A 17,630-nucleotide genomic window follows, 5' to 3' on the forward strand; every position below is an offset into this window, starting at 1 on the left:
TTTTGGTGTTCCAATGATTATGTTGTGGTGTCTCACTGTCGTGTAATTTGCATTTTTTTGATCCGATAAGGTTAAGCACTTTGTATATGTTTACTGGCCTTTTGAACTTTCTCTTTGTGGACTGACAGTTTAAATCTTTTGCCTTTTTGGGGGGGGAGGGGGAGGTTCTATTTTATTCTTGTTACTTCTTTTGTAGAAGTCCTTTTTGTATTCTTAGTTGTATTTTTTACAGATTATCTCACTACATGGATTGAATTTCACTTTATTTGTGGTGTCCTTAGTAAACTAAATTATTTATTCAGTATCATTCCAATACTCTATGATTGGCTTCTCTCCTTCTTATGCCTTTTTTCCCCTTTTCTTTCTTTTGTGCCCTTAAGAAACTGTTTCCTACTTTGAAATTCTGAAGATATTCTCCTATTTTATTTTCCAGAATATTAACTGTTTTGCCTTTCACATATTAAAATAAAATTTTATAATTGATTTTTATGTATGGTGATTTGTAGGTGTCTAGTTTCATTTTCCAAAATGGATATCCAACTGCCCCAGCACCTTTTGTTGAAAAAGCTATCCCTTCTACTCAGCTTTTCAGTGCCATCCTTTCTTTTTTCTTTTTAAAGATAAAAGCTCATATATCCTTGGGCCTATTTTTAGGTCCAGTAATTTGTTTTACTATCCTATTTGGGATACTTCTACCACTACTATACTCACTTAATAGATTTGTAAGTTTTGATATTTAACAGAATGTTTCCTATTATTTGTATTCTTTAAGTTGTCTTAGTTATTCTTGACCCTTTGCATTTCTATTCTATCAAAAAAAATAAAATAAGATAAAAATTCAGATTTTGATTGGGTTTGTCTGAGTCTGTATTTCTGTTTGAAGAAAAGGATATCTTTAAAGACTGACATTCTAGATACGAAGATGATCGTAAGTACACAGCAATATAAACTCTCCAAAATGAAACACGAAGAATAAAACCACTAACATAGCTTAATATATATACTTTAATCTCTAAAGTATTGTGAAGGAAACAAATATTGAAGAAATATTTGCAGCAAAATTTCTAAATTTGATGAAAACTATAAATTCACAGATCCAAGAAGCTCAACAAACTCCATGCATCAGAAAGATGAATAAAACTATTCAGTTCAAAACATTGAACTTACGTTATAGAATATATGAAAAGAAGACCTTTAAGCAGATGAAAAATAATACCAGGAAAACACATAGATCTACACAAAGAAATGAAGAGCACCACAAATGTAACTACACAGGTAAATACAGACTATGTTTATAAATATTTCTCTTATTTTATTTATATAAATCTCTAAAATATAATCAACTGTTTAAAGCAAAAATAATAATCAAGAAGTATGAGATTTTTAACATATATAGAAATAAAAACATATGACAACAGTGCATAAAGGCCTGGAGGGAAGAAATAGAAGTACAACTTTGTTAGTTTATCATATTATTCATGAAGCAATACAATGTCACTTAAAAGTAGGCTGTCGTAAGTTAAAGAGGTATGCTACAAGGCTTAAAGTACTTCTAAAATAACACCAAAAAAGTGTCTCTATTAAGCCAACAGAAGAGATAAAATTAAATCATTTCTTTAATTCCAAAAAACGGCAGGAAAAGAGAAAAACAAACAAAAGAACAGATAGAATTTTAAAAAGCAAACAACAATATAGTTGAGTTAAATCCAACAAAAGAATCATCACATGAAATCTAATTACCTAAAATCTAAAACCTAAAGTACCCAAACAGCCCCATTTAAAAGTAGAGTTTGTCATATTGGATAAGAATGTAAGACCTAACTGTAAGCTGCCTATAAGAAATTCACTTTAAATATTAAAAACAAGAATAGGTTAAATGTATAAAGATGAGAAAAGATACACCATGATAACACTAACCAATTCCCTTATTAATTTCTCTTACTCTTCACCCCAGGACCCTGAAATTACATTCCAAATAAACTTTCATCCAAGCCTTCATTCAAGCTCCGCTTTGAGAAAAATCCAGGCTAGCTAGCCACTATTACTTTTTTATCTACTTTCTTAATTTCATCATTTTTAAAAGACCCATGTTCATAGAGTATGTACAAACCCTCTATTAGTTATCACACCAAAATAGAAATTAGAGTTTTCATTTTCTCTGAAATTTCTGAAAATTCTTTTTTTAAATCTCCAATTTTTTTTGTTAATAAGACTAGCCTAAGAGGCGGTGAGCAAATGACAAGCAGCACAGCACTGTTCTGGAAATGTTTTTTGTCTATTCTTCAGATCCTTGACATCATGGGCTTATAATTTGGTAATTAATGCACTTTTTCAGCTATAACAATGACAATTCCTTAAGACATTTGTGCTATTACCGCATCTTGACTTTATTTTTAAGATGACCAACTTAATACCTGAATATCAAGGAATCATAATGTCTATTTTATTACCTATGAATAGAAGGGTCAGCTAAAGAAGATATATCAATAATTAATATCAGAAGGCATCACAGGGGCGCCTGGGTGGCTCAGTCGTTTAAGTGGCCGACTTCGGCTCAGGTCATGATTTCACGGTGCGTGAGTTCGAGCCCGTGTCAGGCTCTGTGCTGACAGCTCGGAGCCTGGAGCCTGTTTCAGATTCTGTGTCTCCCTCTCTCTGACCCTCCCCCGTTCATGCTCTGTCTCTCTCTGTCTCAAAAATAAATAAACGTCAAAAAAAAATAAAAAAAAAAGAATAAGGCATCATAAGTCCTTCATTTACTATTTATTCAATCAAACTACATTGAACTTTTAAGGACCTGGTGTGGTTAGTTCTGTGAATTGTACATTGACACACTAGCTAGTAATGAAGGTCATGGTTGGAAGATTTTAATATTTTTCTATAAACCCTTAATCATGCTATTTTAAGGATATAATCCAGTGTTATACTCATTAAAATAGCCATATGTTTAAAGACCCTAAAATTAAGTAGAATTTTGTTTCCCAGTTACCCAAAATGAATAGTAGCAGACAAAACATACATGCACACAGCCAAATTCAACCCAACTGCCTTTGATGTTTCAAGGCCAAGATAAATTCACTCAGCTACTTGAAGCTAAGCCAGAACCACTTCCTTACTAAAATGGAGCTTTCCTTAAGCTACCAAGACCAGTTGAGAATCACCACAAGTTTGCTGAGACCCAAACTATTGATAAATCTGGTGTTGTTTAGAGTTGACTGTAGAATATATCACTGTAGAATGATTCACCATTATAAATAGAAATAAAATAACTAGTTGGATCTTTTTAAATAGATGGGTTGTAATAAAGATGACACAAAGAACTGTGGTCTGCTTTCCAAGTAATAGCTATAATAGTACAACTTTATAATCTTACAACTGGTATACAGTAGGTATAATCTTACAACTGCCTAACTATAAAAACCTATCACTAGGCAATGTTCTTTCAAAGTAGGATCAAAAGCCTGATATTTTGAAATGGTATGAATTTATCACTAAAAATACATGGGGAGGGGGGATTCTTCATGGTAAACTTATGTATTGAGATAGAATATATATACATTAAAGATCACTGTTTATATAATAAAGAGCACAGCTCAACAAATTTTTATGAATTCAACACACTCAGGTTACCATGTAAATTAAGACCAAAGCTATTATCAGCACCTGAGAAACCTCCCCCTGTCCTTTCTCAATCAGTCTCAATCATTATTCCTCGAAAGGTAACCAATTCTGACTTCATCACCATAGATTAGTGGGTTTTTTGTTGAACTTTATATAAATGGAATCACACATTATCTTATAGTATGTACTCTTTTGAGTCTGGCATTTTTGCTCAACATTTTATCTGTGAGATTGATCCAAATTTTTACTTGTAGCTGTAGTTGGATCTTTCTTCAGTGTCTATTGTAAAATATACCACAACTTACTGAAGAACATTTGGGTTATTTACATTCTGGAACTCTTGCAAATAATGGTAATATAAACATTTTGTATATGTTTTTGGTGAACATATGTATGCATTTCTGTTAGGTGTATACCTAAGATTGGAATTTCTGTGACATGAGGTTTATGTGTATTTAATTTCAGTAGATACTGCAAGTTGTTTTCCACAGCAGGGGTACCAATTTACATTCCCCCAGCAGTGTGTAAGAATTCATTATTCTACATTCTTACTACCAATTGGCGTTACCTGTTCTTTTTTTTTTTTTCTTCTCATTGTAGTCACTGTTGAATGGGTGGTGCTATGTCATTGTAGATATAACGTGCATAACTCTATTAATTAATGATGTTGAATGTCCTTTCATATGAACAATTTGCATATATTCCTAACTGCCAATTCAAGTCTTTTGCCTATTTTATTTGGATTGTCTTCCTATTTCTTTATTACTATTTCTTCATAGTAATCTTTGCTAGATATATGCAATTTAAACTGCTTTTCCCCCTCTATGGCTTAAGTTTTAACTCTCTTCATAGTATCTTTTGATTAAAGGAATTTTGTAATTTTTTAATCACACACAATATGTCAAGTTTATCCTTTATATAGTGTTTCTGTGTCCTTTTTTGAAATCTTTCCTCAACCAATGGTCATGGAAATCTTGTTGTATGATCACCTTTAAAAAACTTACTGTCTTACTTTTCACATTTAAGCATATTACATTTAAGCATTCTATATTTAACTAACTACATACATTAAATCAATCCAGAATTAATTTTTTGGGGGCGCCTGGGTGGCGCCGTCGGTTAAGCGTCCGACTTCAGCCAGGTCACGATCTCGCGGTCCGTGAGTTCGAGCCCCGCGTCGGGCTCTGGGCGGATGGCTCAGAGCCTGGAGCCTGTTTCTGATTCTGTGTCTCCCTCTCTCTCTGCCCCTCCCCTGTTCATGCTCTGTCTCTCTCTGTCCCCCAAAAAATAAATAAACGTTGAAAAAAAAAATAAAAAAAAAAAAAATTAAAAAAAAAAAAAAGAATTAATTTTTTGTATGGTATAAGGTAGGAGTCAAGATATTTTTTTCCATGTGCATAATCCAGTTCAATTAATCTAGTTCAATTTACTTTTTAAATCTTTTCCTCAAAATTAAATTACATTAAAATTACATCTCTGTAATTTAAAATTACATTGCATTAAAATTACATCTTTGTTGAAAGTCAAGTGACTGTATATGTGTAGATCTATTTCTGGACCCACTATTCTGCTCAATGGTCTATTTATCTATCTTTGTGCCAAAAAAATAATGCTTTAATTTTAGACTTTTATGAAAGTATTGACATTTGGTGGCTTACGTCCTCAAATTTTGATCTTCACATTGTCTTGACTATTCTAGATCTTTTGCTTTTCCATAAAAATTTTAGAATTACTTTATAAATTTTCATTTATAGAAGTGCTAGTGGAATTTCTTTAAGCTTATTTATTTATTTTTAAGAGAGGGAGGGAGAGAGAGAGAGAGAGAGAGAGAGAGAGAGAGAGAGAGAATCCCGAGAAGGCCCTGCACTCAGCGCAGAGCCCAATGCAGGGCTCAAATTCATAAACCATGAGATCATGAACTGGGCTTAAATCAAGAGTTGGACACTTAACCAACTAAGCTACCTAGACACCCAGAAGTGCTAGTGGAATATTGATTGACATTGCATTAAATCTATAAATCAGTTTAGGGAGAACAGATATCTTTGCATTGCATTTTCTAATCTTTAGAAATAGCATATCCCTTCTTTTACTTAGTTCTTCTTTCATTTACCTCAATAATATCTTGTAGTTTTTTGTTTGATTTATTTATTTCTAGGTGTTTAATGTTTTTATGTCATTGTAAAGAGTATCATTTTTTAAATGAATTATCTGTATATTTATTGCTGCTATATAAAAAATAGGTTTTTTTATAGTTACCTTGTATTTAGTTACCTTGCTAATTCATTTATCAAGCCTAATTTATTTTGTTTATAGATTATTTTGGATTTTCTATAAACATAATCACATCATCTCCAAATAATGAAATTTAAAATTTTTCAAATTCTTAAGACTCATTTTTTTTTGTCTGTTGCACTGGCTACACCTTCCTGTACAATATTGAATTAAAATGGTGATATTGAACATCCTTGTGTTATTCCTGACTTAGAGAAAGAAGGCATTTACTATCTCCCTATTATGTATGTTTTTTAGAGATATCCACTAATAGTTAAGAACAGTTCTTTCTATTTCTAGATCCTAGGAGATTTTAGCATGAACGGTATTGAATTTTATCAAATGCTTTTTCTGAATCTACTGAGATGACCATGTGGTTTTCTCAAATTCTTCCTGTGGCATATTAATGATGATTGAATTTTTAATATTAAATCAACCATGTATTTCTAGAATAAACTCATCTTGGTCATGAAGGGTTTGATTTGCTAATATTCTATTTAAGATTTTTAATCTATACTTATATAAGAAATTGGTTTTAAAATTTTCCTTTTTGTAATTTCCTTACTAGGTCTTAATTTACAAGTTATGCTGACCTCATAAATTTGCTGACCTTCCATTCTTGTCTTTTTTCCTAGGGGATGGCCCTTTAGGAATCTCACATGAAAGTCAGATGTATTTATGAGGGACCCTTCTTGGCAAACTTGAATTCCAGTTTTTTCTCAGTACCATCAATTTGTCAAAATACGTACAGCTTAGCTTTGTCGCCTCTTTACAACTGTATTCTGCTGAGTTTCTATGTGTCTCATCCTGTGCACATACAGCTTAGAAGTAAGCAAATGAGGGGCGCCTGGGTGGCGCAGTCGGTTAAGCGTCCGACTTCAGCCAGGTCACGATCTCGCGGTCCGTGAGTTCGAGCCCCGCGTCAGGCTCTGGGCGGATGGCTCAGAGCCTGGAGCCTGTTTCCGATTCTGTGTCTCCCTCTCTCTCTGCCCCTCCCCCGTTCATGCTCTGTCTCTCTCTGTCCCAAAAATAAATAAACGTTGAAAAAAAAAAAAAAAAAAAAAAAAAAAAAAAAAAAAGAAGTAAGCAAATGACTCAAAGGAAAACTGCACAAAGAGTGCTGCATGCGATTCTCTGCAGATTTCTCTTTTCAGTACAAAGATCTTTCAGGTCCTAGTTGTCTTAGTAGCTTTAAATTCCAAATTTTTATTGTACACCCAGTGAGGCTGCCAGAACTCAAAAGACATTGGTTTCTTTTCAGCCTGTGTGGCATGTCCTGAGGGGGTAAAAGCAGCAATGAATATAAAACTCACTTCCACATATTTTTTTTTTCTCAATGAGGTCTTAGCCCCTCAAGTCCTGGCTGTCTAGTTATTCTTCAATGAGTCCATGAAGATTTTTGTTTTTGTTTGTTTACCTAGAATTTTACCCATCTTTTATAGTTGATATCAGAAAGAGTAGGTTGGTAAGAGGTACTCCATCACAGCTAGAATCAGAAGCCCCTAAACAGAGTTCTAAAATAGGTGACCTTCAGCATCACCTCTCACTCCATCATTGCACATCTGGGAACAAACTGCTCCTTTACTGAGTCCAAGAATTTGGGCCCCAGTCAGGGGCAGGATGAAAGACTGTCTCATTCTCCTGAGCCCTGTCATTGTTCACTAACTGGGAGTCATCTTCATGGTCCATTGGTATTGCCTCCAGACAGCAGAATTTTTTAGTAATATTTACAGAGTTATTCTGAGGCATAATTTTACCCAAATTATATTTCTAAATTGTGCCCAACTGATACTAAAACAGGAGATATCATATGACTATAAAGTTTGTTTTTGTTTTTCTGTTTAAACGGCTACTATTTCCTCCTATATAGAAGGGGGATAATATTAACCCATAAATCCAAAATATGAATCTACCACCTGAGTAACAGCTTATATACTTATGATTGATTCATTACCGGTAACTTTAACAGTCACAGTATTTCAAGATATGTTGATAGCACAGATTTCTTCCACATGGGCCCCAACCCATGTCCTATTAATATTGACTATAGTCAGAAATTCATAATAGAGACAAGAGGACTCCTCTGGACAATTTATTTTCTGATTTCTCTTGGAAGAATCTTATTAAGCCATAGCATATGTTAAGTTTTAATTTTTTTAATGTTTATTTTTGAGAGAGAGAGAGAGAGAGAGAGAGCGTGAGTGGGGGAGGGGCAGAGAGAGAGAGAGGGAGACATAGAATCCGGAACAGGCTCTAGGCTCTGAGCTGTCAGCACAGAGCCCAACGTAGGACTTGAACTCATGAACTGAGAGATCATGACCTGAGCCAAAGTCAGACGCTCAACTGACTGAGCCACCCAGGCACCTTGCATATGTTAAATTTTAAAAGGAACAAATACCTATAGACTGAAATACTCTTCTGTCACTGTAACCAAGAGCTACACAAAGACAAGTTTGCCTAATCTATAATAAAAGTCTTTCTTAATTTCAAAAATTAATTCTGAGCCTCTGATTTCCTGAATTCCACAATAGAAAAACATTAACTTGGTGGTAATGGCACTGAAAAGCTTACTGGCATTCATTTCTGAAAAGCCATGAAAAGGATAAAAATGAGGGGTGGGTGGACTTTGGGGTAATGTAATCATTTTGCAAGTAAGACATTTGGCCCTGGTTCTAAGCCATTTCCATCTTATTTCAAAGCCTACTTATCTCTTCAGCACCTCACTCCAACTTGTTGTTAGGCTGCAAGGACTTACTGTTTGTTAACATCTGAAACACTGAAGCCTATGGACTTAAACTGCTTTGCCAGGGTGTTTCATTCATGACGATACAGTCTTAAATGGTTTGGCTATTTTTGGCATAGCTCTGACAAATAGAGTTCTTGCTTCAGTTCTACCAACAGTGAACAATACAGTCTGGGACCACCCTCATATGCAGCTCTTTATTGAAGACGTGACTAAAATATCACCAGCCTTTAGAGTAGGTGACAGGTGGGAACATGTCACATTTCTGCTTAGGGACAAGGGATGAATTAATAGCTATAAAATGCTAATTTCCTTCCTAAGAGTCTCTGATTAGAAAATGCCATATCATCCACTTACGGTAAAAAAAAAAAAAAAAAAAAAATGCTATCTCACCTATTGAAGGACAACATCACAGCATGGGAAAACCCAGATGTTTTCCTAGAAAATTTCTGAGACATTGGACAACAGGAGAAAACAATTCACAAAGACGAGAAAGTAATTTCTTCAAGATCTTAACAAATGTGTACTAAAAGCTGCAGAGGACACAAAGACTTACAGAACATTGTTCCTGTTCCTTAAGGAATTCATGGACTAATTAAGAAATAATTAAAATGGCATCTGTGGAACAACACTGATAACACGTTTACATGCATCCATAAGAGCTGGAGAATTCCTCCCAAGTCTGACTGCTCTCATTGGTGATATAACACTATTTTTAATTTGAATTTCTCTGCTCAAATACAAGGTAAGTTTCTTGAGGACAGAAACTCTGCCTTCCTTATAAAGCCTAGAACAATAGTCCATCAATATTTGTTGTCTGAAAAGGTTTTTGATGAAGCCAGGGAACTCTGTGCAAATTTCCTTTTGAAGCAAACTTACTATTTTTTTTATATTTATTCATTTATTTTTGAGAGACAGAGAGAGACAGAGTCACAAGTGGGGAATGGGTAGAGAGAGAAGGAGATGCAGAATCCGAAGCAGGCTCCAGGCTCCGAGCTGTCAGCACAGAGCCCAACGAGGGGCTCGAACTCATGAACCAAGAGATCATGACCTGAGCCGAAGATGGACACTCAACCGTCTAAGCCACCCAGGCGCCCCACAAACTTACTATTTCTAAGTGCGTGCACAAATATGACAAAGGGGACGCTGTTCTGATCCCCAGGGTGTAGTGGGATGTAATGTTATTTCTGTGGGAGTACTATTAACATCAGGAAGGATGAAACTGCTATTCATGCTATCTATTTCTTCCAAAATGATTCAGAAATTAATTGTGAATGATTCACTAAATGTTCTTAAAGTTAACGTGGGTTTAGTTAATGCTGCCAAACATTCTGTTTGAACATTTGCATTTTTCCTTTGGGGTTGAAAATCAACCCCCCTCAATGTTCCCAGTCTGACTTGTCTAATGAGGACCAGTGTTCCTGCAACTGCAGCAAAGGCTAACTCCCCTAAGCAGAACCATATGTAGAAAGTAAATAAAGTTCAAATATGTAAAAGGAGGTAATAGTTGTTCATTAAACAAGTTCTTTTTTTTTTTTTTTTTTTTTTTTTTTTTTACTGTTTATTTATTTTTGACAGAGAGAGAGCATGAGTGGTGGAGGGACAGAAAGAGAAGTAGACACAGAATCCAAAGCAGACTCCAGGCTCTGAGCTGTCAGCAACAGAGCCTGATGTGGGGCTTGAACTCACAAACCATGAGACCATGACCTGAGCAGCAGTCGACTCAGCCACCAGGCAACCAAATAGGAAGTTCTTAATAGTGCCTAAGGAAGAGTCCCTTTTACACTTTTTGATGCAATTCTCTCTTGGGAAAATTCTTTCTTCTGTTACCATGACTAATTTAGAACTGTTAGGGCCTAGGTAAACAGCTTCCTTCCTTATGGATTGTTTGAGGTTGTTGGCTTTCACAATCCTCTCTGCTACTGAAGAATATCTAGGTTTCTCCCAACTGTACATTACCGTGACTAAGATAATACTTGGCATACAAGACCAGCTCAGGGGTGCCTGGGTGGCTGAGTCATTTAAGCATCCAACTTTGGCTCAGGTCACCATCTCATGGTTCGTGAGTTTCAAGCCCTACATCAGGCTCTGTGCTGACAGCTCAGAGCCTGGAACCTGCTTCAGATTCTGTGTCTCCCTCTCTCTCTCTCTGCCCCAATCCCCGCTCACGCTCTGTGTCTCAAAAACAAATAAACGTTGAAAAAAAATTTTAACAGAAGTCAGGAAGACAGAGAAGAGTTATTAGAAAAGATAACCAGAAATCCCTCTACTACTAAAAAAATAATAACAAAAATAACAAATGCAGGAAAGGTCTATGATTCCCAGAACTTTGGTTTTCAAGAATATATATCAGATATACCTTAGTTGCTTTGTGGGACTGAAACTCTGATTAAAAGCCAAGGTTCTTTGTCAGTAGGGAAAGCATTTTCATATAAAGAACTCACAGGGATTACTTGAAGTAACATCAAAGACTACTTCTCTATCTGTTACAAGCATATTTAGATATGTACATGGATTTCATACATGCACATATTAATAAATCTATGTTAACAAACACATGTGAGGTTTCTTTTTTTGTTTTTTAACTTTATTCAATTTCAGAGGAGGTGAGATTTTGTGACTGGGAAAGACAATGACATTTCAGGCTCTACTTGTAAAATAAGAAAGGATGCTAGAGAAAAGAAACAATGCTAGAGAAAGCTTTGAAATAGCGCATTCTAAAATACTAATATTTTTAATACTAATATTTTAAAATAGCACATTTTAAAATACTAATATTTCAAAATAAAACATACTACCTTCTCTGTATTGTACTGGGAAAGTTCTTGTTTGTTTTCTCTAGGGGAATTTCAATTACAGTAAGCAACCACCGGACTCCACAACTGAAGTAAAGTAGGGCATTCTAAGTGTAAAAGTCAGAGGACTTCACACCTGTTTTATCACCCTTAGTTCTTGCTTAAATGCTGCCGGTAAATATGCGTGGGCTTCACCTCACGGTCTTCTCAAGAGACCAGGAACTACTCAAAGGAAACACTTAACTCACAAAAGTGCACCACTTCCAGGCTGGAAGCTTCACAAGTATCAGTTCCAGTAGCTTTTCCAAGGAGAAGTCTCTTGAATGAGTCCTCTATTTGATTACCACTGGTGACAAGAAGTTCACTACTTTGCAGAGTGCATATTTGCAATGAAACTGTTTTAACCCAGCTGAAGACAGCATTTCATATCTCTAACCATTATTTTTTTTTCCAAAGTTCAGTGGGCATTTTGTTTATTAAGGATCAGTCAATACGAACTTGCTTAGGTTTAGATAAAGACCTATACAATTCACAATTTAAAATGCAGAATGTTAAAAAATAGGCATGCCAAGAAGATAAGTATCACTTATCTTCTTAGTGGCCCTCTCTTAGCATATCTAGTATCTATATAACTTCCATTTTATATGGGCATTTGGAGACCATTGAGCCATTATCACAATGGTTTTCAACATGCTGCTGGATATAAGTAATTTTGATTTTTACATTTATCTTTGATCTGTAGTTGGTTTTACAGGGCATTCTTTCTTTTTCAGATTTTAATATCAAGATTATGATTATAAGTAAATGTAGACATTTTCCGTATCTGTTTCTTTGCTTTGTAACAGTTGGATTAGGATGAGATATATCTGACCTGTAATGTTTGTTTGAACTCACTTACAAAACTATCTGAGCCCCATGCCTTCAAAGATACGTCTTTAATAACTCTTGCTGTTGTTCAATATACAAATTTGTAAGACTTTATTTCACATATATGTATAGCCTAAAGAATAATAATGAAAAGCTTACACATGTTCTCACCACTCAGTTTCAGAGAAAGAACACTATCAGTGCCTTAGAAACCCACTCAAATCATCTATGTATGCCTCTCTCTGATAATCTCCTCCTCTCTGCGCCAACCCCCACCTATCCTGATTTTGGTTTACCATTACTTTGCTTTTCTTCACAATTTTACTATCTTTGTATGCATTGCTAAAGATTATATTCTTTAGTTCAACCAGATTTTGAAATTAAATAATGGAATCATACTCTTCTATTTCTTTTGTGACTTCATTTTTTGTTCTTGCTTTGCTCCTATATTTTTGTTTTGAGATTCATTTATGTTAATAGATGTAGCTGTAGGTCATTTTCACTATTTTATAATATTCCACTGTATGACTATGTCAAAATTTATTTATCCATTCTGTTGAGGGACATTTTGGTTGGTTTTAGTCTGAGGCTTTATTGTTGCTGCTATATGACCATTGTGGTACACTGGTCCCAGAACTCAAGTGCCAGAATTCCTCATATATATGCACCTAAAGTGCATTTGTTGGGTTGTGAGATGCACATATGCTCAGCTTAATAGAATGTGCCTAATAATTTTCCTAAATAGCTTTAATAATTTTTTCTCATTAATTTTTTTTAATTTTATTTTTTAAAATTTACATCCAAATTAGTTAGCATATAGTGCAACAATGATTTCAGGAATAGACTCCTTAGTGCCCCTTACACATTTAGCCAATCCCCCATCCCACAATCCCTCAGTTTGTTCTCCATATTTATGAGTCTCTTATGTTTTGTCCCCCTCCCTGTTTTTATATTAATTTTCCTTCCCTTCACTTATATTCATCTGTTTTGTCTCTTAGAGTCCTCATATGAGTGAAGTCATATGATTTTTGCCTTTCTCTGACTGACTACTTTCGCTTAGCATAATACCCTCCAGTTCTATCCACATAGTTGCAAATGGCAAGATTCCATTCTTTTCTATTGCCAACTATCACTCCATTGTATATATATACCACATCTTCTTTATCCATTCATCCATCGATGGACATTTGGGCTCTTTCCATACTTTCGCTACTGTTGATAGAGCTGCTATAAACATTGGGGTGCATGTGTCCCTTCGAAACAGCACACCTGTATCCCTTGGATAAATGCCTAGTAGTGCAATTCTTGGGTCGTAGGGTAGTTCTATTTTTAATTTTTCGAGGAACCTCCATACTGTTTTCCAGAGTGGCTGCACCAGTTTACATTCCCACCAACAATGCAAAAGAGATCTTCATTCTCTGCTTCCTCGCCAACATCTGTTGTTGCCTGAGTTGTTAACGTTAGCCATTCTGACGGGTGTGAGGTGGTATCTCATTGTGGTTTTGATTTGTATTTCCCTGATGATGAGTGATGTTGAGCATTTTTTCATGTGTCGGTTGGCTATCTGCATGTCTTCTTTGGAGAAGTGTCTCTTCATGTTTTTTGCCCATTTCTTCACTGGATTATTTGTTTTTTGGGTGTTGACTTTGATCAGTTCTTTATAGATTTTGGATACTAACCCTTTATCTGATATGTCGTTTGAAAATATCTTCTCCCATTCTGTCGGTTGTCTTTTAGTTTTGCTGATTGTTTCCTTCACTATGCAGAAGCTTTTTATTTTGATGAGGTCCCAGTAGTTCATTTTTGTTTTTGCTTCCCTTGCCTCCGGAGACGCATTGAGTGAGAAGTTGCTGCGGCCAAGATCAAAAAGGTTTTTCCTTCTTTCTCCTCGAGGATTTTGATGGCTTCCTGTCTTACATCTAGGTCTTTCATCCATTTTGAGCTTATTTTTGTGTATGGTGTAAGTGATCCAGGTACATTCTCCTGAATGTCGCTGTCCGGTTTTCCCAGCACCATTTGCTGAAGAGACTGTCTTTATTCCATTGGATATTCTTTCCTGCTTTGTCAAAGATTAGTTGGCCAAATGTTTGTGGGTCCATTTCTGGGTTTTCTATTCTGTTCCATTGATCTGAGTGTCTGTTTTTGTGCCAGTACTCTACTGTCTTGATGATTGCAGCTTGTAGTGCATCTTAAAGTCCAGGATTGTGATGCCTCCAGCTTTGGTTTTCTTTTTCAAGATTGTTTTGGCTATTCGGGGTCTTTTCTGGTTCTATACAAATTTTAGGACTGTTTGTTTTAGCTCTGTGAAGAATGCTGGTGTTATTTTGATAGGGATTGCATTGAATATGTAGATTGCTTTGGGTAGTATCGACATTTTAACAATATTTGTTCTTCCTATCCAGGAGCATGGAATCTTTTTCCATTTTTTGTGTGTCTTCTTCAGTTTATTTCATAAGCTTTCTATAGTTTTGAGTGTATAGATTTTTCACCTCTTTGGTTAGATTTATTCCTAGGTATTACGGTTTTTGGTGCAATGGTAAATGGGATCGATTTCTTGATTTCTCTTTCTGTTGCTTCATTGTTGGTGAATAGGAATGCAACCAATTTCTGTGCATTGATTTTATATCCTGCAACTTTGCTGAATTCATGGATCAGTTCTAGCAGTTTTTTGGTGGAATCCTTTGGGTTTTCCATGTAGAGTAGCATGTCATGTGCGAAGAGTGAAAGTTTGACCTCCTCCTGGCCGATTTAGATGCCTTTTATTTCTTTGTGTTGTCTGACTGCAGAGGCTAAGACTTGCAATACTATGTTGAATAACAGTGGCAAGAGTGGACATCCCTGTCTCGTTCCTGACCTTAGGGGGAAAGCTCTCAGTTTTTCCCCATTGAGGATGATATTAGCGTTGGGTCGTTCATATATGGCTTTTATGATCTTGAGGTATGCTCCTTCTATCCCTACTTTCTTGAGGTTTTTTATCAAGAAAGGATGCTGTATTTTGTCAAATGCTTTCTCTGCATTTATTGAGAGGATCATATGGTTCTTATCCTTTCTTTTATTGATTTGATGAATCATGTTAATTGTTTTGCGGATGTTGAACTAGCCCTGCATCCCAGGTATAAATCCCGCTTGGTCGTGGTGAATAATTTTTTAATGTATTGTTGGATCCAGTTGGCTAATATCTTATTGAGGATTTTTGCATCCATGTTCATCAGGGAAATTGGTCTACAGTTCTCCTTTTTAGTGGGGTCTCTGTTTGGTTTTGGAATCAAGGTAATGCTGGCCTCATAGAAAGAGTTTGGAAGTTTTCCTTCTATTTCTATTTTTTGGAACAGCTTCAAGAGAACAGGTGTTAACTCTTCCTTAAATGTTTGGTAGAATTCCCCTGGAAAGCCATCTGGCCCTGGACTCTTGTTTTTTGGCAGATTTTTTATTACTAATTCAATTTCGTTACTGGTTATGGGTCTGTTCAAATTTTCTATTTCTTCCTGTTTCAGTTTTGGTAGTGTATATGTTTCTAGGAATTGGTCCATTTCTTCCAGATTGCCCATTATATTGGCATATAATTGCTCATCATATTCTCTTATTATTGTTTGTATTTCTGCTGTGTTGGTTGTGATCTCTCCTCTTTCATTCTTGGTTTTATTTGGGTCCTTTCCTTTTTTGTTTTGATTAGATTGGCTAGTGGTTTATCAATTTTGTTAATTCTTTCAAAGAACCAGTTTCTGGTTTCATTGATCTGTTTTACTGGTTTTTTTTTGGTTTTTTTTGTTTTTTTTTTTTTGGTTTCAATAGCATTAATTTCTGCTCTAATCTTTATTATTTCCTGTCTTATAGTGGTTTTGGGTTTTATTTGCTGTTCTTTTTCCAATTCTTTTAGGTGTAAGGTTAGGTTGTGTATCTGAGATCTTTCTTCCTTCTTTAGGAAGGCCTGGATTGCTATATACTTTCCTCTGATGACCGCCTTTGCTGCGTCCCATAGATCTGGTTTGGCTACCCAAGGCTTGGCACAGGCTCTGTCATCTGAAGCCCCCAGCCCTCCTTTGGACCCCAGGAGGCAAGGCCCAACATATGCCGGCTCCTGTCAAGGCAGGGCCCTGGAGACACAGGCAGGCAGAGCTGGCCCCAGGGCCCTGGGCTTCAAACTAGGCTGTTGATCACCACCTTGTTTGGGGCTGGGCTGGGTGGGGTCTGGCTGGCCACCAGGGCTGAGAAGGAGCAGCGCAGCAGCAACAGTGAACGGAGGCCTTGAGCCAGGCGGCCATGGGCCAGGGTGACTTCAGCCTGCTGAAGGCGGGGGGTTGGGGGGGACAGGCTCGCTGCAAAGCCGACTTCTGGGTCAGTGAGTGTTGATGTACTTTGGGTTCACTCACTGCCCCAACATCTGCCCAGATGAGCTGGAGAAGTTGGTGCAGGTGGCACGGCAGCTGGAGGCTGAGCCCGCCTGCCCCTGGTGCAGCCTATCTTCGTTACTGTGGACCCCGAGTGGGACACTGTCTCAGCCATGGCCCACTACCTACAGGACTTCCACCCATGGTTGCTGGGCCTGACTGGTTCTGCTGAGCAGGTAGCCCAAGTGAGGCACAGCTACTGCGTGTACTACAGTGCAGGCCCCAAGGACAAGGACCAGGATTACATCGTGGACCACTCCATTGCCATCTACCTGCTCAGCCCTGAGCTGAGCAGATCTGAATTTTCTGTCCAAATCACAAACGCCTCCTCCTCTTTACTCAATTGATTTACTGTATTTGCTAATTAAATTAGAGCACCATCCCAAGCACGCAACATTAGCTAGGATGGAGAGGGGATGGGCATTCTCAGTATTTCTTCTGGGGAAGGAACACACTGCTCTTTTAGCATCATTGATCACAATTGATTACGTTGCTGATGTTTTACATCTCATATGTTGCTGATACTTCAAGTCACCAGATCAGTAATAGAAAATGAAGTTGAATGTAGATTTGTCAGTGTGTGTGAGACAGAACTTAAACTTCAGAGGTTTACAGCCTTGGTTCCTATCTTCATTTCCCTGCTAGGTGACTTAGGAGAAATTACTTCACTCAACTACATCTTAGTTTCCCCTTCTGTAAAATAGGGAAATACCAGCACCTGAATCAAAATATTTGGGTTGGAATTTCAAAGAGTTGATGTGTGTGAAGTTCTTAGTATGCCAAAATATTATTATTTCTATAACAATAATGTTTTTATTGTATAAATAGTTATTTTATTTCATACAATTATCACTTATAATACTATTTATAGGTATAAATATATCAATATTAAATATTTCATATTTATAAATATAATAACTAATCTAATTTTTATTACTGTCATCA

The 17,630-nt window shown here is 36.3% G+C and overlaps 1 protein-coding gene across 1 annotated transcript in view; it reads left to right on the forward strand.

Annotated features, from left to right (window-relative positions):
* The window catches only part of LOC112865883 (synthesis of cytochrome C oxidase 2), a 29,500-nt gene extending 12,468 nt beyond the window's left edge, over positions 1-17,032 (forward strand). The window contains 5 exon segments of the mRNA XM_025928923.1: positions 16,277-16,370; positions 16,372-16,514; positions 16,517-16,627; positions 16,630-16,734; positions 16,737-17,032. Of these exon segments, the coding sequence (XP_025784708.1) occupies positions 16,277-16,370; positions 16,372-16,514; positions 16,517-16,627; positions 16,630-16,734; positions 16,737-17,032 (749 nt within the window).
* The last annotated feature ends 598 nt before the right edge of the window (positions 17,033-17,630 follow it).

Source organism: Puma concolor, chromosome C1 (genome assembly GCF_028749965.1).
Source record: "Puma concolor isolate L17-30 chromosome C1, mPumCon1.1.hap2, whole genome shotgun sequence".
Classification (NCBI taxonomy): Eukaryota; Metazoa; Chordata; class Mammalia; order Carnivora; family Felidae; genus Puma; species Puma concolor.